The sequence below is a fragment of the Ictidomys tridecemlineatus genome, chromosome 2 (genome assembly GCF_052094955.1).
Source record: "Ictidomys tridecemlineatus isolate mIctTri1 chromosome 2, mIctTri1.hap1, whole genome shotgun sequence".
Classification (NCBI taxonomy): domain Eukaryota; kingdom Metazoa; phylum Chordata; class Mammalia; order Rodentia; family Sciuridae; genus Ictidomys; species Ictidomys tridecemlineatus.
Window position 1 is genome coordinate 33,526,647 of NC_135478.1, and position 24,166 is coordinate 33,550,812.

Below are 24,166 nucleotides of genomic sequence, written 5' to 3' on the forward strand. Positions count from 1 at the left end.
CATATGAAAATCAAGTAATGTTAATATTTCTAATACAGCAGAAAGTAAAAACTAATGATTGCTAAGTTTTTGTCTGAGTTATAATAGAAAGTGTATATTTTTTGTAGTCAGATATGGGTTCAAGATCAGCTTTCACTTCTAATGCTTATGAGAACTTGGACTATTCATTTTAGTTTATTCTTATGAGAAACAAAATGGTATTGGCAATTTCCCATAGGAAGGAGAAACATGAGTCAATCAATATACCTAGCTGCTTCATAGGCAGCATGTGTCAGTATTAGAGTTAGTGTCGGTATTAAAATTGGTCCTGGAGTTGGTATTAGTGATCATATTGTAGGCATACCTCCTTTTTAGTACCTTTATAAATATCTTCAGTCAAGTGGAGATGTATATGAATTTGTATTTCTCAAAGAAATGACTGACAAGTGTGAATCCTGATACTGTGGATTGATATTCTATGAGAAGTAAACAACATGATGGTTTAGAATATTATTCTACATGGGCGAGGATGAAAATGGCATCAAATTTTGACAGACATATATTCCCAACATAGAGTCGGAATAGGGTGTTCAATTGTTGTCATATTTTTATAAATCATTGTTGTATTTTCATTAAAAAAAGACTGGATAAATTCAGTGTTTGGAATAAACACTCAGCTGAGACATGAGCATGTTTAATTATGTTTACCTTCCTTGATTAGGCTGACAAATGAAAATAATTTTAAATTCAACAAATTTTAGTTGGTCTAATGTTCGAAAGATCTTTTCTTGATAAATATTTGCTACTTGTTAAACATTATGTATATTGCTGCTGCCAAAGGTCAACCATTTAAATGATCCACATAGCTTTTAAAAATGTTTTTCTTTTATTATTTTGTAGAGACTGATTTGAGAAATCCACCAAATACAATTATAATAAATCTATCATACATATATATAAAACTAACGGTGCTGTGTGTTTGTGTGTGTGTGTGTGTGTGTGTGTGTGTGTGTGTGTGTGTGTGTGTGTGTGTGTTTTGAGCTTTATTTATTATTCTGAAGGTTAAATGGATGCTCCCTGGTCATGAAACTCTTGATATATAGGAATTAAATCTTACCTCATTTATTCCACAGGATTTATTATTTTTTAGAGGCAGACAATACTGCATTATGTAGAGAAAATTAAAGTTGTCAGGCTCATGAATCAAGGCCTTAAGGTGAGATTGCAAGTGAAAGGTAGATATCACAAGAAGGCATTACATTGCCAATCACTGGTGATTTTTCAAGTCTAGGACTGTGAAGATGGTACTTGACTGCAAATTAAGAGGGAAGTCAAGGGCAGATTAAGTGAGGATAGCATTCAGATCCTATGGTTTCTCTCATGATAAGGAAAAATCCCCTTCTCCTTGTTAAAAGAAAAGGTGGTGATCAGGTTTGAGGTTCCTCCTGAAATTCTTTGAGCTTCTGCAGAATCTTTGGAGCATTTATCTCCAACTCACTTTTTCTTAGGTTTTACTGTACATATCAGGATTTATATGTACCTTGAGTATATAAAATATAATTTTTTTGACCTTGCAAACTTTGAGTTACAAATAACTTTCTGAAATGCAACAGTTGCATAATTTGGAAAATATTTTTGCAGTTTTCAGTCACGTAGTGAACATTAGCCCAGAATATACATAATTTTTATTGTGGTAAAAATGTAGAGAAAGATAAATTTACAGCACGTTGACAAGTTGCCCAGGACATCCTACATAGGAATAATTGCATAAAATGTGAATTATCTATTCAACTCTGGGGCAAAAGTTGAACATTAGCAATGATACACGTATTTTACTGCAATAAAGGTTTTATGAGAAGATAAAATTACATTGGCAAAATAGTGTTCTTCTTTCTTTGAGAAATCAGTTCAATTCTGACCAATATTCTCATCACATTTCTGGAAGTTATTTTTGACACTGGCCTGTAATAAGGACATATCATGATCAATTATTTAATAGTTTCAGAATTAGACCATTATTCAACTATAGTTATCAGCTCCTGTCCACTCATTTTCATTCTTGATAACTTACTTTCAACAATGACAATGGAAATGAACATATCCTTTTTTCATGAAAAGATGCTAATTTAAAATTAAATATGCAAATTCTTTGCAAACTTATGATGGTCTTGGACCTCTAAAATAGTGTCTTTAGAGAGAAAAAATAGTTCATTGCATTATCATTTCCTCTGTATTTTAAAATGTTGTAAGAGAAACTGTTTTTGAATGAGGGTATAACAAACCTGTTATAAATGTAGCTTACTATGATATCTTTTTCCTTCTCCCTTTTATTACACCTGTGACAAAGAAATGCTCTAGCTCCATGGATTAGAAGGGAAAGTTTCTGAGATGAATTATCTTAATCTTTTCTGACACTTCCTGGACCTTCAATTATTAAGTACAGGATATTGACTCTTAAACATGGGGAATGAGGGAGAAGAAATTGCTATGTATTAAAATTTCTAAGATACTCTCAGTCCTCATTTTAATGTTTGATAAAACTGTGTACATGACGTGACATTCCAGATTAGACTGCAATGTTCATTCCTTCATTTTTTAGTGGAGAAAATGGTATCACTTCATATAGCTATGCTTCATTTTCTTTGATGCTAATGTAGCAATGATTATTATCTCTATCATAGGAAGAAGTACATACTGATTTAAAGAGATAATTGAGAAATAAATGATAATTCTGGAGCACATAATACTTGATTAATGATGGCATAAGTACATCCAAATTAAGAATTATTTTCAACACCATTACACATTTCTCATTTGCTCCAACGAAGTTGAAGTTTAGTAGAGAAAAATTCTGGGAGGATAGTGCCAAACTGAAATCATTAAAAAATTCCCTAATGCAAGACTCAAGAAGCCAGTAATATATAGGCAGATCAACCACAAATGAACTATAGCAGTCTGAGTCACTTGATGGCAATCCAGGGAATGAAAGAATAAGCTTAAAATTAAAAACAACACCATAGCTACATAATTAAAGAGACTTTCTGCCTAATTAACTTCTGAAATGCAAAAGTAGTATGTTGATACTCAGGGTTATTCAATTTTTATGTGTTTTACATTTTTATTATGAAACCTTCTAATTTAGATAATCCAAAATTGTACTGAACAATTTTTATTATTTTAAAATATTTCAGGATGGGTAGTCAGATATTATGCATATATTTCAATACTGTAAGTTACATAAAGAGAAATTCTACTCTAAGAGGGCTGTAGCATTTTTATTAGAAAATACAAATTTAGGAGTTCTACTGTCTTTACCTCTGATTGACACTAGGTGCATCACTAACTGTTGGAAATGGATTTCCACTAGTGAAACGGCAGGCTTACTAATTAACATAATGTGTGTTGTAAATGAGCTTTCATTGGTGAAATTGATGGTATTTGTGACACTTGAATTGGGGAAAACATTGAACTGATTCTCCATATTATGTGAATTGGGTCTTAAAATGTATGGAGACATGATCTGTTCTTTTTTTCTCTTTCCCTTACTTTTTTTCTCCGGAATTTCCCCCATTCTTCCCTCCCTTTTTCAATCTGCCTCCATTTTCCTTCTCTTCCTCCTTTCCTTCTTCCTTTTTTTTCTCACTAAGTTTGCAGTCAGTTGAAGAATTTTTTAGAATGTGAACTCTATGAAAATGTGAAACAGGTTTTTGGAGTAAAGTTTTCTTTGTCTTTAATTTGGCTTATGCATATGCTTCCTTCAGTTTGCCTGGTACTTGTCATCAGTGTAGAGAATGAATCTAGTTCTAAGTTCTATGTGAGGTGCAGGTATGTAGACCCACATGATAGATCTTTGTTCAAATCTAAACTCTCTCTCTTAATAATTATATGATGATTGTAGCTGATATGTGAGTCTTGATTTCTGTGAGAACACATCACTTTTAGGGTGCTTTACCTACTAATTGAGATAGCTTGCATAAAGCTCCTAGCATGGTGTTTTATCCATAGTAAGTTTTTAATAACCACTAACTCATTAACTCATTTCTTCCCCCCAACTTGACATTGCTGCTTATGGTGAATATGTGTTTACTTGACTGGGCTGAGATACCCAGATAACTTATATTATTTCTGGGTGTGTCTGTATTTTTATAAGAGAATTGCATTTCATTTAGGGAAATGAATAAAAGCAGATGGCCTTCCACCATGTGAATGGGTAACATCTAATCTGTTGAGAACTAAAATAGAGAAAAAAAAAGAAAGAAAGAAAAGCAGAGGATGGGTAAACTTGCTCTTTTGAGCTGAGACACCCATCTTCTGTCTAGACATTGGCACTCCTGGATCCTTGGCTTTTGGATCAGATCATGACATACACCATCAGCCATTCATTCTCAGGCATTTGGACTTGGGATTCATTCTACTGGCTTTCTTGATTCTACAGCTTGCAGTCCATGGGACTTCTTGGTCTCTGCAATTGCATCAGTCAATTCCTATAGTAAATCTCCTCTCATCTCTATCTATCCTACTGGTTCTATTTCTTTGAAGATCTCTAGTGTACTGCCTTTGAAAATATAAGTTGTGTGTGTAAAGTGTGTGTGTGTGTGTGTGTGTATATATACATATGTATATATATATATATATATATATATATATATAAAGGTTCACTTACTTTCTGTTAAGATTTATTGAAGTATAGTAAGTATAATCAGGTACTTTAAAGTGTACAACTTGACTAGTCTTGACTTATGAATATTCTTGTGAAAACCATCCACTTTTACAGGCCACAACATTTTCCATTTGAAATCCCTTGTGCAATTTGTGGTTATCTAGTTTTTCTATTCCACTTTCTCTATTGTCAGCTTAAATTGTAGCCAGGGTGTATATGATCATATCTGAACTTTTGAGCCAGGCCTATACTTCAACATTTATTCCTTACATTTTTTTCTCCAGCCTTATTTCCCTTGAATTCTTCATTATAGCAATGGGTTTGTTCTTCCAGTATGCCTAGTAACAAGGCCATATTGTTCTCTCTAAAGTACTATTCTGCCTGGTTTTAGGCATCTTGTCTGTTAGAATCTTACTGATCCTTTACATTATCAGCTGAAATCTCATATCATTTATGAAGAAGTATCATGATGGTAACATTCTTCCTTTTGGTTACCTCAACTACTTTTTACCATGGTGTTTGCTACATGAATGTAGGGTACTTGAATAGATCCCAGGTCAGTGTCCTATACAGAGTAGGAATTTAATAAATGTTATTTCAATAAAACAAAGTGAATTGAATAGCTTGACTCACTACATTTATTTATTCACATACTTGACAGATACTTAACACTTTATCAAGGCATATAATATGTAAAGGCTAAGTGGAGGAGATACAGGTATAAAAGAAGCATCATCTCCCCCACAATCTGGTGAGGGTATAAAAGTGAGCAGAGACAGTTACAGCTCAGTACAAGGTGTGCAATAAAGATGAGAATTGGGTCAATGAGAGCTCACTGCTTGGATTCAGCTCCACTTGCTCAGTGCCCTGTGGGGAGGTATTCCAGTGGTGTCAGAGCTCATGTTGCAAGCAGAACTGGAAATTTGTATTTTTAGATGTACTCTCATTCTGTAATGTGGGCTCAAGTTTCTTAGACATGATTTTGACCAAATGAAATGATTTTGAGGCATGGCTGCAGCCTGCAGGACATCAGTTTATGAATTCTGCTCTTCTACATTAGGCAAGGTAATGTCACACTCACTTGTGATATGGAAGGAGCCTACCAGTGGGCCCAAGATAACATCACTGAGAAGGACTTTGTGCTGTGTGATGTGGTCTGGGAACTACTTTTCTATCAACTCGCCTACTTCCTCTCCTGTGCCCTCCAGTGTCAGGGCATCTCAGAATTCTATTTTGAGTTCTCTATAGTTTACACATACCCTGAACTGAGGCCAACTCTCAGATGTTATGTTTTTTAGCTTCATGGTAGAGAAATAGTTCTACATTATACTTATTAACGAAGAAAAACAAAAGATAGATCAAGAACGTGCTCTATTTAAAACCTTTGTAGAGACCATATTATTTTTAGAAGTGAAAAATATTCTTAAGTATTTAATATGCAGCCGTGAGGTCCCAGTCTCTTATTTATAGCTCCTTTTTTGTCCCTTTATATTAATCATAGCTCAGTTGATGATAACAGAAACTTCTTTGGCATTTTACAAAGGAAGTGACTTAATACAGGGAATTTGGTGTTTAGAAAATTACTGTTGATCTAAGAGACCGGGTCTCCAGGATTGACTCTCAGTAAACAGTACAGAGCTAGCTATATGGCCACAAGGGTTGGCTGTATCTCTGCTACACTCAGGATGAACATGCTGTATAGTTCTGAGATCTGGAAATCAGGAAGAAGTTGGCAGGTGACTGCAGGTACACACAATCCTAGCTGAATTCCAGGGGTAAGGTGTATGTGACCAGTTCAGAGAGAACCCACATTTATTAGATAGACACACATTAGTACTGCAGATATTTTGCATGCCAGCATTCCCTCTCTACCTAGGAGATTTCTAAATTCAAATAAGAAAGATGCCTCTTATTAGTGAAACTTGTATAGTAGTATTTGGAACGATCAACTTCAACATAATCTTTTACAAATGCAATTTCATTTTATATTATTGAATTTTCAGAACATCATTTATTATTTATTTAAACTTTTGTCTGTTTTTTAATTAGAGCTTTATATTATACACGTCCTTTTTTTTAAAAATATATTTTTAATATAAAATAATGTAATAGTATATTTTTCCTAAAAATAGATATATGGCTCCTATACTGCAGAAAAAGATGTTGAATTCACCTACCTTCTATGTTGTTTACTTTGATATCCATATGAGCTCTCTTTGTACATGTAACCTTCAAAACAACAACTGCTTATTGGTGTAGGGGGGAAAAAAATCACATTCTCAGTTGCCAGAAATAATGGTAATTTGCTCCAGGAAGGTGACTATATTGGAACAGCAGTGATAATTGGAGTCATCACCTAATTAAGTGATGATAAATCATGTTCATAAAATCATCTTTTTTAAACAAATATTTGGTTTAAGAACAGTTTTAGAGAAAAATTGCACAAATAGTGTAAGTATTCACATTTACCCTATGCATACATTCCCTATTTCTAATACATTGTTATGTAATCTGTCACAGTTGAACAATATTCATACATCATCATTAGCTAGAGTCCATGCTTTATTTGGATTTTCTTAGTTTTTGATTAAAGCCCTTTGTTCTGGTACCCTGTCCAGGATAGTGCATTACGTTCAGTTATCAGATCTCCTTAGAGTCCTATTTCTTACAGTGTTTCTAACCCTCCTCCTCCTCCTCCTCCTTTTTTTCAAATGACCTTGACAGTTTTAAGGACTACTGGTCAGATATTTTTTTTAATATCTCATATCTCAATTTTGATTTGTCTGATGTTTGTCCCATGGTTAGACTGGGGCTGTGGGTTTTGGGAGGAGAACCCCCAAAGTGAAAAGCCACTCTTATCATATCAAAAATATAATTTACCCCCACTGTTGGTGTTATCTGTGGTGTTATCTGCGGTCAATTGTATAAAATGGTTCATCTATCTGTCTTTGGCATAGATCAAATAGTGTATTACCTGGGTATGTTAAATGAATTAATACTCCTGCAACTTCCAAATTTTTTGTGGTGGCCCTACTTTCCATATGCAGCATGGATCTCATTTCCTGCTCTTGGTATAGAGGAGCTTAGTACTTCCCACATAAGAATGCTCCCTCTACAGGACAGGAAACCATTGCAGGATTTTTCAGTTTGTAGGTATGTTTTCTAACTATGTAGTTCTACTGTGAGACAAACTCAGGTTAAAACTCCACTTATCATATAATTCCTATAAACCCCCTCTCTACAGGTAGGCCCTAATGGTTTATGTTCCCAGAAATGAACAATTAGCTCAGAGGCGATGTTTAACAACCCCCTAATCTGGGAGCGCTGGGGAACATGACCCTTCCTTTCCTCAGTGTGGAGTCCTTAGAGTCAATGGTTTTAGTGCTCCTGTCCCACCACCCAGACCACTGGAGATTTAAGCAGGCCCCTGTCATCCCTCTCTGAGGCTCACCAGTGTTCACTAGTTCTCTCTCCTTATCAAAAGGGAGTGAGTTTGGTGATAGCAGTCAGGGTTCATATTGCTACTTGATCTTTTCTATAAACTTGATGTTGCTATCACCAGAAGGCTGATGAGAGAACATTTTTAAGTAGTCCTTTCCTTTAGTAGGAAAATATCTTTTCTAGTTGCAATTAGTTTAATAACCAGATGAGTGGTTTAGATATTAAGGGTTCTTTTTTATGATAGGAAAAAAAATAGATGAAAAGAAGAAAATTAAGGTATGTTTTTTTTTTAAAAAAAACATTTATATTTCTGTCCCTAGGGAAGTATATTCATGTTTTATCTTTCTATGCTTAAAATTTCCCCAGGTTTGTTGAGGTATGATTGACAAATGATCTATATTTAAAGTGAACAGCATGATGTTTTATACACACACACATACGTATAGCTATATAATAGAGTAAAATGTTTACTACTAACATATCAATCATCTAACATAGTTACTTTTTGCGTGGTGAGAGCACTTTAGATCTGCTCCCATCAAATTTCAAGCATATAATATGCTATTACTGACTGTAGTCACCAAATTGCACACTAGGTCTCCAGAACTTTTCACCTTAAAAACATTCATTTGTACATTTTAATCAACATTTTCTCCACTTCCAGGTCCTGTTAACTGCTGTTCTGCTCTGTTTCTATGAGTTCAACTTTTTCAGAAGGAAGGAATTTCCTTTTTTTAGAAAAAGATATTAGAGCACAAATCAAGTAGAGAATAGAAAAAGTCTAATAAAGATCAACAAATCTACTTTAAAAAAATAAAACTGATGAATTTAGTTAGATGAACTAATAACAAGAGAAAAAAGATGAATAAAAATCAGGAATGAAAGAGGAAACATTTCAACTTATATCACAGGGAGCAAAGAATCTTAAGAGACAGCTATCAACAGTTGTTCACCAATAAATTGATCACCTAGAGGAAATGAATAAATACCTAAAAACATATAACCAACCTAAGATATAACATATCTTACAATATGTTATACCGTATGTTCATATCCATAGATGTAGAAAAATACTGATAGAATTCAACATTCTTTTGTGATAAAAACTATAAAAATTAGGATAGAAGGAATACAACTCAATACAATAAAGACTATATATCAAAAGCCCACAGCTAACATATTGAATGGTAAAATTGAAACTTTCCCTTTATGAACAGGAAAAAGATGAGGATAAAGAGATTGCCAGTTCCATTCAATATTAACACTGGAAGTCTTAGGTAGAACAATCAGGAAAGAGAAGGAAAAACAGGAAAACTAGAAAGGAAGATGTTAAGTTGTCCTTTTGTGAAGATGACATAATCTTACATATAGAAAATTCTAGAATCTACCACAAAATTATTAGAATAAACAAATTCAGTAAAGTTTTAGAATACAAAGGAACATACGAAATCAGTTTTATGTTTCTATACACTGACATCAAGATATCAGTAAAAAATCAAGAAAACAATCCCATTTATAATAGTATAAAATAATTAAAATCTGTATATTAAAACAACATTGATGAAAGAAGTTATAGAAGACACAAAAAATTAAAGAAAAAATCTGTCATCGTGCTAGAAGAACCAATACTGCTAAAATATCCATACTACCCAAAGCAATTTGCAGGTCCAATACAATCTGTATCAAAATTTCAGTGACATTTTCAGAGCAATGAAAAAAACCCTTATGATTCCTATGGAACCATAAACCCCCAAATAACTAATATAATATTTTAAAAAATTCTTTTTAGATATACATGACAATAGAATGTATTTTGATATACATACATGGAGTACAACTTATTCTAATTAGGATCCCATTCTTGTGGTTGTACATGATGTGGAGTTACCCTGGTCATGTGTTCATATATGAAGATAGGAAAGTTATGCCTGATTCATTCTACTGTCTTTCGTATTCCTATCTCCCACTCTCTTTCCTTCATTCCCCTTTGTCTGGTCCAATAAACTTCTACTCCCCACTTCTTATGTTGTATTAGCGGCCTTATATTGTAGAGAATATTTGACCTTTGGTTTTTTAGAATTGGCTTATTTCACTTGGCATGATGTTCTGTGGTTCCATCCATTTACCAGAAAATGACATAATTTCATTCTTCTTTATGGCTAAGTAGAACTTCATTATGTGTATATACCACATTTACTTTATCCACTCATGTAATGAGGGACACCTAAATTGGTTCCATAACTTATCTATTGTGAATTTCACTGCTATAAATATTGGTATGCATGTATTACTAAATATGCTGATTTTAGATATTTTGTATAAATACTAAGGAGTGAAACAGCTAGGTCAGATGGTGGCTCCATTTCTAGTCCTTTGAGGAATCTCCACACTTCTATCCAAAGTAGTTGTACTATTTTGCAATTCCATCAGAAATGCATGAGTGTACATTTTCCCCCACATCCTCACCAGCATTTATCACAAAACTATTAAATTTTTAAAATAAAACCTAGGCATAAATCTTTATGACCTTGGATTAGGCAAATTTCTTTTACATATGAGATAGGACACCAAAAACATAAATGATAAAAGAGAAAGTAGGTAAATTGAATTCATTTAAAATTTAAAATGTTTGTCCTTAAGGACACCATTAAGAAAGTGAAAATACAACTTACAGAAAGGGAGAATATATCCGAAACTCACATATCTAGTAAGGGTCTTATATTCAGAATTCATCAAGAATTCTTGCAAATCAAGAAGAAGACAAAATAACTCAAATAAAAATGGGCAAAAGATCTGAATAGACATTCCACCAAAGATTACCGTTGGTTGATAAGCATATGACAAGGCATTGCACATCACCATCCATCAGGGAAATGTGAATCAAAATGTCACTGAGGTACTATGTCATATCTATTAGGATGGCTCAAATAAAGACTAATAATAATAAGGGTTGACAAGGAGGTAGAGAAATAACAACCCTCATATACTACAAGTGGCAATGTAGAATTATGTAGCCAATTTGGAAAATAGTTCTACAGTTCTTCAAAAGGACAAACATGAAGTAATCAAGATACTGAAACTCAATAATTTCACTTCTTTTATGAATGTAAGAGGATGAAAATGTGTGTCCATACAAGATGTTGTACAAAAATGTCCACAGCTGCATTATTTATGATAGCCCCAAAGTAGACACAGTCCAAATGTCTATCAACTGAGGAATAGAAGCCTAGATAACCATACATAAACATCGAGCACACAAATAGTATTGCTTTGAAGAATATGGAATGTCATTTGGCTACAAAAAGTAATGATACTTGAAATAATATGGGTGAACTTGGAAACATTGTGTTAGGTGAAAGAAGTTAGTTCTGCATCTTCTGTGAATCCATTTGTGTGAGATGTGCAGAATAGGCAAATCCATAAAACCAGAGAGTGTACCCATGGATTCAGGGATTCAGTGTAGAGAGAGTTAGGGGGAAATAGAAACAGGACCTTGGAGCTGGAGTTGTAAGTGGCAGAGCACTTGCCTAGCATGCATGAGGAACTGGGTTTGATCCTCAGCACCACATGAAAATAAATAAATAAAGGTATTGTTTCCAGTTACAACTAAACATATATATATATATATACATATATATATAATATAGTTATATCTAAAATATATATATATATATATATATATATATATATATATATATAGAGAGAGAGAGAGAGAGAGAGAGAGAGAGAGAGAGAGAGAGACACACAGAGAGAGAGAGAGAGAGAGAGAGAGAATGGACCTTAATAGGTATGTCATTTCTTCTGGGAGTGATGAAATGATCTGAAATTGATTTTGGTAATGGATATGTGACTTCATAAAATATACTAATACCATTAGATTGTACATCTTAAATGGGTGAGTTATACAGATAAGTGAACCATATCTCACTAAAGCTGTTATTAAAAAATAGATCATGACTGTGTTTGAACACATCTTAATCACTGATAACATTGGTTTTAGCATTTCTGAGCCTTGTTTTTCTTAATTGTAATGTGGACAGAACAAAACTATCTGCTATAAAGAGTTGTATTAAACAAGAAATGTAAAACACAAGGTCAGGTCAATAACTACTATATAGCATGTGCTTAGTAATATTAGCTGAGATTCATTATTCTGTATCAATAAATATTTTAAAAATGATTTAGTATTCATTAGAGGTATGTACCTTAATTTACTTAATCAATAAAATAGATATTTTAATTATATCTCTATATTTTGCTTTCCTTAATATAAATTTGGTAAAATCACCCAGATTAGAACATAGCAAATATTACATATACAGTGCATATGATATATAAAAGAATAAATTGTATGCATAATTAATAAATTATGAAAATTAACACAATGAAATATTTGTGGCCTCGTTTCAAAAGTTTGTTGGGATGAATTTCTAAAAGTAGAACATGTAATTATTTTCAAGCTTATTTGTATGAATTGGATGATTGCCACAGGATGATTTTGCCAATTTCCATTCCCTCTAGCTGACTATGAGCTTGTCTGCTGTCCTGCATAGAAGGTAATATTTCTTATTCTCTGTAACAGAAGCACCATGTAGGCTGAAATAACCATGACATATTATTAAAGCAAATAATTTAAAGATCCTTTCTTTATTTTTCATTATATTGTTTTATGACTGTCTGAAGTAGCTGGTAGAATATCTAATTCATTGGGGGGTTTTTTTTAGAGGTTTTTGGGACTCAGGGGAAATTAGTTATACTTTCAGATATATGTACCTTTTCTCTGGCCAAGGGACTCTGCTGAGTGAAATCAGGACTCTTGGGGCTTTTGATAACACGAAACCAAACCTGTGAAAATAGGCATAGTGTCTGAGAGAAGTACCCACATCCAGCTGGAAGTAAAATGTCTAGTCAACTTCTGAGGGACTATATTGACAATTTATTAGTATTTAAGTTTACAAAAAATGTAGCTTTCACCCATTTTTATCATCTGGAAATATGAATAAGGTTATTTCACAGAAGTTCTAAATGTTGACTATTTGTTGGCATTACTTTAATCATGGTGGTGGAGGGAAATGGTGTGTTAGTTAATCTGAGCCACTATGATACCATTTGCTCAAATTATCTTGGTTTTCTATCAGGGTAACACATGCATCTGTTGACAGGAGACACATCTTATTATCAGAATTTTCACCATAACAGCAAATATAAAAAGAGCACTTCTGGTATACAGAAAATCATATGAATGCACACGTTGTCTTTAAAGGGGCTTTTGGTTTCTAGAGGAGGGGTCTCATTATTACAAAGATTATTACCCAGATACTTTGCATGAATAAGGAAGGAGATGTCTTATTAAATGTGAGAGGCAGATACTACCATTTAAAATCCCAGAAACATGAAATTTAGTTTCTTTGTTGTTGTTTGTGAGACAAAATGTATATGTGAGATAATGGGCAAAAGAAGAACAGAAAAGGTGAGAAAAAGGACAAGGAGGAGGTTAGAAAAGCATCAAGACCAGTTGTGCCTACATAAGACCACTGTATACAGAATACATCTCTCAATGTACCAAGAGTACTATGGTACTCCTAGATGAGATGGATCTTTTCTGTAAGTATAGCTTGGAAAGATATTTTCTGAGATATCTATTTGATTAATATAGAGCACTTCAGAAGACCATTGGAATTCCCCAAACACAGGATAATCTGTCTGTGAAGAACAGGTAATGTAGATGAAGAGATGGAATAAACGTGGGGCACATAAATTTTTGTAAGGATTTAAACAAGTGGGCTTACCTACAGATCAAATGCTAAACCTTTTCTCAGGGGGAAAATATTTTCTTTTAACTGAGTGTAGCATTTAATAATGGATAAATGTATAGACATGAATAGGAGGAAAGGTCTAACTTCCTCTATGTAGACTACAATATGCATCTTTAAATTAATACTAGAGGGTCATACTAGGGGCAGCAAGGTAGAAATGTATGGGGAAGATTTGAATTCTTGAGGGCTTCCAGTCTAAGAAGATTTTGGGGCATGTACAAAAAGAACCTGTATATGAACAAAGGAAATGGAAGAGTCTTCCAAAAAAAGGAAGTGACAATGTATAGGTTCTTTCTCCAATTTCTGTAATACCATGGATTACAGGTTGTACCATCAGAGTTTAGTTACTTCTTTAGGGAGGTAGGTAAGGAACAAGCCATAAAAGGAATGTTTAAATCAATGTTTCATCCCTGTTCAAATTTAGGAAACATTTAATATGGTTTGAAGAAAAAAAATACATTTTGTAATTTAATTGTACTATTTAGGAAAGGTTAAATTATGTGGTCATAACAAATATCTGCCCCCCCCCAAGATGCCATAGGTTTAAAACAAACAAAGAACAAAGCTTTAGTTTACACACAGGCCACATTTACTTTGTGTATTGATGGGGGTTTTCCTTTATGTCACCTCACTCAGAGATCCAGGCTAATGGAGATTTCATTACCAGGACCCCTTGGTTAGGTCAGCACTGTCAATTAAAGATCAGGATTGACACCTGTCATGTCCATACTTTGTTGGCCAAGGTAGGTAGGTAGGCCTGTTGCCTAACTGTAGGAGCAGGGAGGAAGCCTCCTGTTTGCCCAGAAGCAGAATTATTTGATGTTGATGAATAGATGTCATGGATATCATGTTGTAAAGTATGAAAACTGGATCCTTTTGGAGTAAAAAAAAAAAGAAAATTATAGTGAAAACAATGTTTTTGGTGCCTTCAGCTCTGTCACATTTCTTGAAACTATACCAATTAAAGATTCATTAGTTTTAATATGGTCATCCTTAAAATGTAAGTTCCCTAGAGAGTAAATACACCATCAGCAATTAAGGTCTTAGAATGTATGAAGACTATTACTTTTCCTCTGATACTTAGTTTAGATAAGCCTCTGTGGGAAGGAGATATTTTGAAGCAGAGTGACAGCTAATTTGATTCAAGCATGTGTTATGAGAATCTGGGCATGGAGTGGCCCAAATGTGAGTGAACAAGAGGACCATGTCCCATACAAAAGGAGGGATGTGGTTTACAAATGAAAGCAAGTTGTCATCCAGACAACTGTGTATAAGGCCAGTCCTGAAACATGATAAGCAAAACTGCAAAACCACAGCCCTGATAACTTAAGGGGAATTGGTTGTTTTTCAAGTATTTAGTATAGTTTAAAAATGCTAGCTTGAGTGCTTTTACATAAAACTTTTCCTATTTTTATTGATTTTATTCTATTTGTTCTTTTTCACATGCATAACCTTTCTTAATAACATAAACATTTATTTAAAATTAGCTTTTTATTGTGTTACCCATATTTACTATGGTTGCATAAAAAGTTCCATTTGAGAAACATTTGGAAAGGGGTTTAATTTTATGCTGTGTCTTTTTCAAGAATTTGGGTGGGAAAAATCTGGGTTCAAATCTTATTTTTTTCTAGTTGTGCCATTATTAGCAAATTACTTAAAATTCTTCAAATTTCAGTATGTAATCTAAGAAATAGAGGTGGTAATATGAAAGATGCCTGCCTTACAGAATTATTGTCACATATGAAGTTCTTTATGTAAACATGTTATAAATATATTATAAAAATTCTCATTAAAATATTAGTATTGTTTAGAATGTTACTCATACCTTTTTTTTCTTTATCAATTAAACTGAGTTACAATTTGCATACCATAATTAACAAATTTTAAGGGTGTTTAAACAAATTTTTATGTTCAATGATTTTGAAATATATATACACATATATATACACATACATATATATACACATATATATGTATGTATCTGTCATCATCCCTAGAATCAAGATTTAAAACACTTTCATAACTTTAGAAATTTCCTTTGTGCCTCTTTGATGTCATTTGCTAATCCTGGTGTCTGGTCCGGGTAACCACTGACTTCAGTGTCAATGTGGATCAGTTCTATGGGCATAGCATTTCATATAAAAGGAGTCACAGTAAGTATTAACATGAATCTAGCTTCCTTTACTCAGCATAGTATTTTTGAGATTCATTTGTGTTATTGCACGTCAGTGGCTCCTTTCATTTTTTTGTTTGCTGAATACTCCCCTGTTGTACAGATAGAATATAAATCACTTATCCACTCACCAGTTGAAGAATATTGAAGCCATTTCTAGATTTTTGGCTTTCATGGCCAACACTGTTTTGAATATTCTTTTATGATAAGCCTTTTAGAGAAAATGAACTTTTAATTTCTCCTGCATAAATACTTAGGAATGAAATTTCTGAATCTTTTGGTAAATGCATATTGAGTTTCTGAAAGAACCTGCCAAACTGTTTTCTGAAGTAGCTCTGCTATTTTATATTTCCCAGCATAACTCTAGGAGAATTTCAGTAGCTCCACATTATGAATTACATTGGTTTCATGTGATTGTTTTAATCATACCATTCTAGTGGAGCTAAAATTGTACCTCATTTTGGTTTTGATTCTGCATTTTCCTGATGACTAATGATATTAAACATCCCATGTGTATTTTTGTCCTTTCCATAGCCTCTTTTGTGAAGTTGTCTGTAAAGATTTTTGCCTGTCTCTTTTTATCATGTTGTTTGTCCAGTTATTATTGAGTTGCAAGAGTTCTTTATATATTCTGGATAAAAATTGTTGGTTAAATATATGTACTACAAATGGTCTCTCTACATCTGATTTACTTTTCATTTGCTCAGAGAACACGTGTTAAACTTTAATGAAGTAGAATTTAGAATTTTTTAAATGAGATATGTGCTCTTTGTGCCCTCTTTAAGAAATCTTTGCCTTCCTCAGGTTACCTATATTTCACTTATTTTCCCTAACACATAACACATTCATATTTCTTACTTTTGTATTAAAAGTTTTGCTCTTTTTCCAGCTAATTATTATATATCGTGTGAAATAAAATTCAACATTCATTTTATCTGTTGTTATAGCATATTTGTTGAAAAAATAATAATTTCTCCATTGAATTATCTTGGTGTCTTTGCTGAAAATAAACTAACAGGGGACACACGCACACACACACACACACACACACACACAGGTTTATTGGTTTATTTCTGGCTTCTATTCTTTTTCATTGTTCTCTATGTCTGTGGTTATGCCAATACCATAGACTGTTATTTACTGTAACTTTATATTAAGCCTTAAAATCAGCTAATGCAAGTCTCCAACTTTGTTATTTTACTAAATTGTTTTGTAGGGAAGATTGAATGTACTGATTCCTGATGTTACTACTAATGCTAACATCAAAACAATTGTCATAAAGAAAGAATATTGAGTGCGGCAATATAAACTTGTTAAAGCTGCTTCTACTAGAAATTGTGAGAAGGAGGATAAAAACGTGTTTCATAGGGGAGGTAGAAAAGAAAGTTACACAAAGATGTAATCAGAAATGAGGACAACTATTTTTATTAAGACAATACATTTAAATGATATATTCAACTATTAAGAAGAAAATTTTTGGATTACATAAAAAACAGATTTTTATTTGGTGTTTATAAAATGTATATGAGGAAAAATAGTGGTACCAGGATGTTCAAAATTAAAGGATAAACCAAAATGCCAATTGAAGAAAATAAAATCTGCAATTTGAACCTTCAAAAAATGTATGCAAACTGAGGATGCAGTAAATGTAACTGATTAAATGTGAAATCCACAGTGAGGACAATCATTTACCTTCTTCACTGGCTTAACACTAAATTGCATAAATGAAACAAAAATAGAAGCCAAACCACTTGGCATTAGAAACTTCTAACCAGTTTTTGAGCCACAGAAAAAAATCATAATAGATAAATAACACCAAGAAAAATTTTTAGAAATAAATATGAAAATAAGAAAAACTAAAATGAACAGATAACAGGTCAATTTTATTTATTTATTTTTAATTTTTTAATATTTATTTTTAGTTTTCGGCGGACACAACATCTTTGTTTGTATATGGTGCTGACGATCGAACCCGGGCCGCACGCATGCCAGGCGAGCGCACTACCGCTTGAGCCACATCCCCAGCCCTAACAGGTCAATTTTAAAATTAGATGATTAATAAAATAAAGTTAATATAAAAAATAACCAAAGTTATAAACCAAACCACTAACACCATCCTGGATGATACCCTCATGGAAATTCTTGTTTTCATCACACAGCCAATGGATATGTTTAGGTATCACCACTGAGTTGTATGGAACAAGTCGATCATTTCATGGGCTCCTGGAACTCAAGTTTGATTTTAAAAAGTCATCATTGAGAAGAACATGGCTGCCAGCGAAGAGGCAGCACATACAATGCCTCCGTGGTAAGGGGATCAGAGAGACTCATTAATACACCCACATGCGTCCTGCTGGGAAACTTCAAGCAAATTTCCTCTGAAAGGAGACCTTCCTGGAACTAGTAAGTTTAATAGGAGGTGTCAGATTGTCACAAAATACTGAATCTCGGCAACCCAGAGCAGGGGCACAGTCCCGCCGGGGCCGCCGAATGGCCGCTGCCTACACATTGCAGTGAGCATAGGAGCGGACAATAACCGCCTGGACCCCCGCCGGCGGGCTCTGTGAACCCAAGCCGACCGCTGCCCACACGCTGCAGCATTCGTGGGAACGGTCGTTGCCTGCCTGGGTCCCCGCGAGCTGGCTCTGTGAATCGCAGCCGGTGCAGGCCACACGCTTCATTTTTCTTGGGAACCATTGCTACCTGCCTGGACCCCCGCGGGTGGGCCCTGTGAACCCAAGCCGACGGCCGCCCACACGCAGCAGCGAGTTTAGGAGCAGGAGCGGCCTGCCTGGGTCCCCGCAGCCCGGGTTTGTGAACTGCCCACACGTAGCATCGAACTTGGGAGCAGTTGCTGGCGGTCTGCCTGTCCCCCCTCCCTCCTCCGGGCTGGCTTGGTGAACCTCAACCAGCCGCTGCTCACACGGCGCAGTGAACTTGGGAGCCGGTGCTGCCTGCTTGGCTGCTTGGGCCCCCGCAGACCAGCTCTGTGAACCGCCGCTGGCTACCGCCAAGCGGCCGCTGCCTACACCCTTGCAGTGAGTGGGGGAGCAGGCGCTGCCTGCCCGGCCCCGAGGGCCCGACTCTGTGAACCTCTCTGGCGGTTTGGAGCTGCAGATGACCACCCTCCACCTGCCAACCCAGTGCTGCAAACGACCCCTGACCAGCTCTGCAAAAGTTCCCGCCCACACAGCAAACAGCAGGAATGGAGACCCGCCCAATCCGGGAGGAAGTACCGCTGCACAGTGATTGACTCCCGCCTACTGAGAGGAGAAACTTGGCCCGGTGGGCATAGTTCCACCCACTGGAAGAGCAGTTAATCGAACTCTAGGACTGCATTTATAAAATTTTTTTTTTTTGCTGTCTTTTTAAATGTTTTTTAATCCATCTTATTTTATTTTATTCTATTTTTTAAATCTCATTTTCCATTTCTACTATTATTATTTTTCTTTAAATCCCTTTTAATCTTCTATTTTTTCTATCCTTCTTTTCTCCTGTCTTTACATCTCTTTTTAATTTTCTTATTCCCCCTTCCTTGAATTCTACCTGCTTACTCTTATTCTCTTTAGTGACTTCTACCCATCCCTTCTAATACCTTTCCTCCCAAGCTTCAAATATATTTATAGGAGTAAACAGTAACTCAGCAGTCAAACAGAACAAGAAACAATATGAACAGCATGAAAAAGCAAGGAAGAAAAGGAGTGCAAACAATGCAGGGCAGCCTAAATATTCAGGAGGATATAGAATCACCAAAAAAATGGTCATATAAAGAACTCATGGAACACCTGAGACAGATGGAACGGAACCTTAAAGAGGATACAAGACAGCAAATTCAAGCAGCGAAAGAACACATTGAGAATGTATTACACAAACAGATAAAGGAAGAAGTTAAGCATCTTTATCAGGAGATAGAGACTATAAAAAAGAATCAAACCATAATCTTAGAAATGAAGGAAACTATAAACCAAATTAAAAACTCAAATGAGAGTATCATTAATAGAGTGGAGCAAGTAGAAGCTAGAACATCAGATAATGAAGACAAAATATATCATCTGGAAAAGAGGCTAGCCATCTCAGATAGGCTGGTTAAAAATCATGAGAGAAGCATACAAGAGATATGTGATAATATAAAAAAACCAAATTTAAGAGTCATTGGGATAGAGGAAGGGATAGAGATTCAAACAAGGGGAATGAGTAATCTACTAGATGAAATAATCACAGAAAACTTTCCAGAATTAAAAAAGGAAACAGATATACAAATTGTAGATGCATACAGGACACTGAACATACAAAATCACAGTAGACCAACGCCAAGACACATTGTTATGAAGATATCCAATATACAGAACAAAGAGAAAATATTAAAAGCTACAAGAGAAAAGAGAAAGATTACATTCAGGGGTAAACCAATAAGGTTAACAACGGACTTCTCAACTCAGACGCTGAAAGTGAGAAGATCCTGGAATAACGTATTTCAAACACTGAAAGACAATGGATGCCAACCAAGAATTCTGTACCCAGCAAAATTAAGCTTCAGATACGACAACGAAATAAAAATCTTTCACGATAAACAAAAACTAAAAGAATTCGCAGCCAGAAAACCAGCGTTGCAAAGCATCTTGAGCAAAACACTTCACGAGGAAGAAACGGAAAACAATAACCAAAGCCAACAGTGGGAAGTACCTCAGTAAAGACAGACGGAGGGGGGAATACTAATCATGGTGAAACAAACGCAATTAAAAAAAAAAAACGAGATAAATAATCAAATATGGCTGGAAGTACAAACCATATATCAACAGTAACTCTAAACATTAATGGTTTAAACACTCCAGTAAAGCGACATAGGCTGGTAACATGGATCAAAAAAACAAATCCAACAATATGCTGTCTCCAGGAGTCTCACCTGACTGGAAAAGACATACACAGGCTGAAGGTGAAAGGTTGGGAAAAAATATACCACGCACACGCTCCTCGTAAGCAAGCAGGGGTGGCCATCCTCATATCGAATAAAATCGACTTCAAGACTAAGTTAATCCAAAGGGATAAGGAAGGACATTATATACTGTTAAAAGTAACCATTAAACAACAAGACATAACAATTATCAATATTTATGCACCAAATAATGGCGCTTCGAAGTTTATAAAACAAATTCTCCTCAAGTTCAAGAATCAAATAGACCACAACACAATAATTATGGGTGACTTCAACACACCTCTCTCACCATTGGACAGATCCTCCAATCAAAAGTTGAATAAAGAAACTATAGACCTCAATACCACAATCAATAACCTAGACTTAACTGACATATATAGAATATACCAACCATCATCGAATGGATATACTTTTTTCTCAGCAGCACATGGATCCTTCTCAAAAATAGACCATATATTATGCCATAGAGCAACCCTCAATAAATATAAAGGGGTAGAGATTATACCATGCATTTTATCTGATCATAATGGATTGAAACTGGAAATTAATGATAAAAGAAGGAAGGGAAAATCCAATATCACATGGAAAATGAACAATATGTTACTGAATGATCAAAGGGTTACAGAAGACATAAAGGAGGAAATCAAAAAATTCTTAGAGATAAATGAAAATGCAGACACAACCTATCGGAATCTATGGGACACAATGAAAGCAGTTTTAAGAGGGAAATTCATCGCCTGGAGGTCATTCCTCAAAAAAAGGAAAAAACAACAAATAAATGAGCTCACCCTTCATCTCAAAGCCCTAGAAAAGGAAGAGCAAAACAATAGCAAATGCAGCAGAAAGCAAGAAATAATTAAATCAGAGCAGAAATCAATGAAATTGAAACAAAAGAAACTATCGAAAAAATTAACAAAACTAAAAGTTGGTTCTTTGAAAAAATAAACAAGATTGACAAACCTTTAGCCATGCTAATGAAGAGAAGAAGAGAGAGAACTCAAATTACTAACATAAGGGATGAAAAAGGCAATATCACAACAGACGCCACAGAAATACAGAAGACAATTAGAAACTATTTTGAAAACCTATATTCCAATAAAATAGAAGATAGTGAAGACATCAATAAATTTCTTAAGACATATGATTTGCCCAGACTGAGTCAGGAGGACACACACGATTTGAACAGACCAATATCAATGGATGAAATTGAAGAAGTAATCAAAAGACTACCAACCAAGAAAAGCCCAGGACCGGATGGGTATACAGCGGAGTTTTACAAAACCTTTAAAGAAGAATTAATACCAATACTTTTCAAGTTATTCCAGGAAATAGAAAAAGAGGGAGTCCTTCCAAATTCATTCTATGAGGCCAACATCACATTGATTCCAAAACCAGACAAAGGCACATCAAAGAAAGAAAACTACAGACCAATATCTCTGATGAACCTAGATGCAAAAATCCTCAATAAAATTCTGGCGAATCGGATACAAAGACACATCAAAAAAATTGTGCACCATGGTCAAGTAGGATTCATCCCTGGGATGCAGGGATGGTTCAATATACGGAAATCAATAAATGTTATTCACCATATCAATAGACTTAAAGATAAGAACCATATGATCATCTCGATAGACGCAGAAAAAGCATTCGACAAAGTACAGCATCCCTTTATGTTCAAAACATTAGAAAAACTAGGGATAACAGGAACTTACCTTGATATTGTAAAAGCTATTTACGCTAAGCCCCAGGCTAGCATCATTCTGAATGGAGAAAAATTGAAGGCATTCCCCTTAAAATCAGGAACAAGACAGGGATGCCCTCTATCACCACTTCTATTCAATATAGTTCTCGAAACACTGGCCAGAGCAATTAGACAAACGAAAGAAATTAAAGGCATAAAAATTGGAAAGGAAGAACTTAAATTATCACTATTTGCAGATGACATGATTCTATACCTAGAAGACCCAAAATGGTCTACAAAAAAAACTACTAGAACTAATAAATGAATTCAGCAAAGTGGCAGGATATAAAATCAACACGCACAAATCAAAGGCATTTCTGTATATCAGCAACAAAACCTCTGAAATGGAAATAAGGAAAACCACTCCATTCACAATATCCTCAAAAAAAATAAAATATTTGGGAATCAACCTAACAAAAGAGGTGAAAGATTTATACAATGAAAACTACAGATCCCTAAAAAGAGAAGTAGAAGAAGATCTTAGAAGATGGAAAGATATACCCTGTTCATGGATAGGCAGAACTAACATCATCAAAATGGCGATATTACCAATAGTCCTCTATAGGTTTAATGCAATGCCAATCAAAATTCCAATGGCATTGCTTGTAGAAATAGATAAAGCAATCATGAAATTCATATGGAAAAATAAAAGACCCAGAATAGCAAAAGCAATTCTAAGCAGGAAGTGTGAATCAGGTGGTATAGCAATACCAGATTTCAAACTATACTACAGAGCAAAAGTAACAAAAACAGCATGGTACTGGTACCAAAACAGGCGGGTAGACCAATGGTACAGAATAGAGGATACAGAGACTAATCCACAAAGTTACAACTATCTTATATTCGATAAAGGGGCTAAAAGCATGCAATGGAGGAAGGATAGCATTTTCAACAAATGGTGTTGGGAAAACTGGAAATCCATATGCAACAAAATGAAACTGAATCCCCTCCTCTCACCATGCACAAAAATTAGCTCAAAATGGATCAAGGACCTTGATATCAAATCAGAGACTCTGCGTATGATAGAAGAAAAAGTTGGCTACGATCTACATATTGTGGGATCAGGCTCCAAATTCCTTAACAGTACACCCATAGCACAAGAGTTAATAGCAAGAATCAACAAATGGGACTTACTTAAACTAAAAAGTTTTTTCACAGCAAGAGAAACAATAAGAGAAGTAAATCGGGAGCCTACATCATGGGAACAAATTTTTACCCCCCACACTTCAGATAGAGCCTTAATATCCAGAGTTTACAAAGAACTCAAAAAATTAGACAATAAGATAACAAATAACCCAATCAACAAATGGGCCAAGGACCTGAACAGACACTTCTCAGAGGAGGACATACAATCAATCAACAGATACATGAAAAAATGCTCACCATCTCTAGCAGTCAGAGAAATGCAAATCAAAACCACACT

General features: G+C 34.8%; 1 protein-coding gene across 9 annotated transcripts in view; it reads left to right on the forward strand.

Moving 5' to 3' along the window:
* The window catches only part of LOC101967419 (uncharacterized), a 195,679-nt gene that overhangs the window by 131,738 nt on the left and 39,775 nt on the right, over positions 1-24,166 (forward strand). The window contains exon 7 of one of the 9 annotated variants that reach the window (XR_013434405.1): positions 17,992-18,889. The exons of 7 other annotated variants lie outside the window; for them this stretch is intronic. Coding sequence is in view for 1 of the 2 variants with exons in the window: in XM_078038266.1 (XP_077894392.1) it covers positions 12,608-12,636 (29 nt within the window). In the remaining variant the exon portion in view is untranslated. Of the gene's footprint in view, positions 1-12,601; positions 12,637-17,991; positions 18,890-24,166 lie in introns of those variants that run through there. One more of the 9 variants, XM_078038266.1, reaches the window with a different exon arrangement.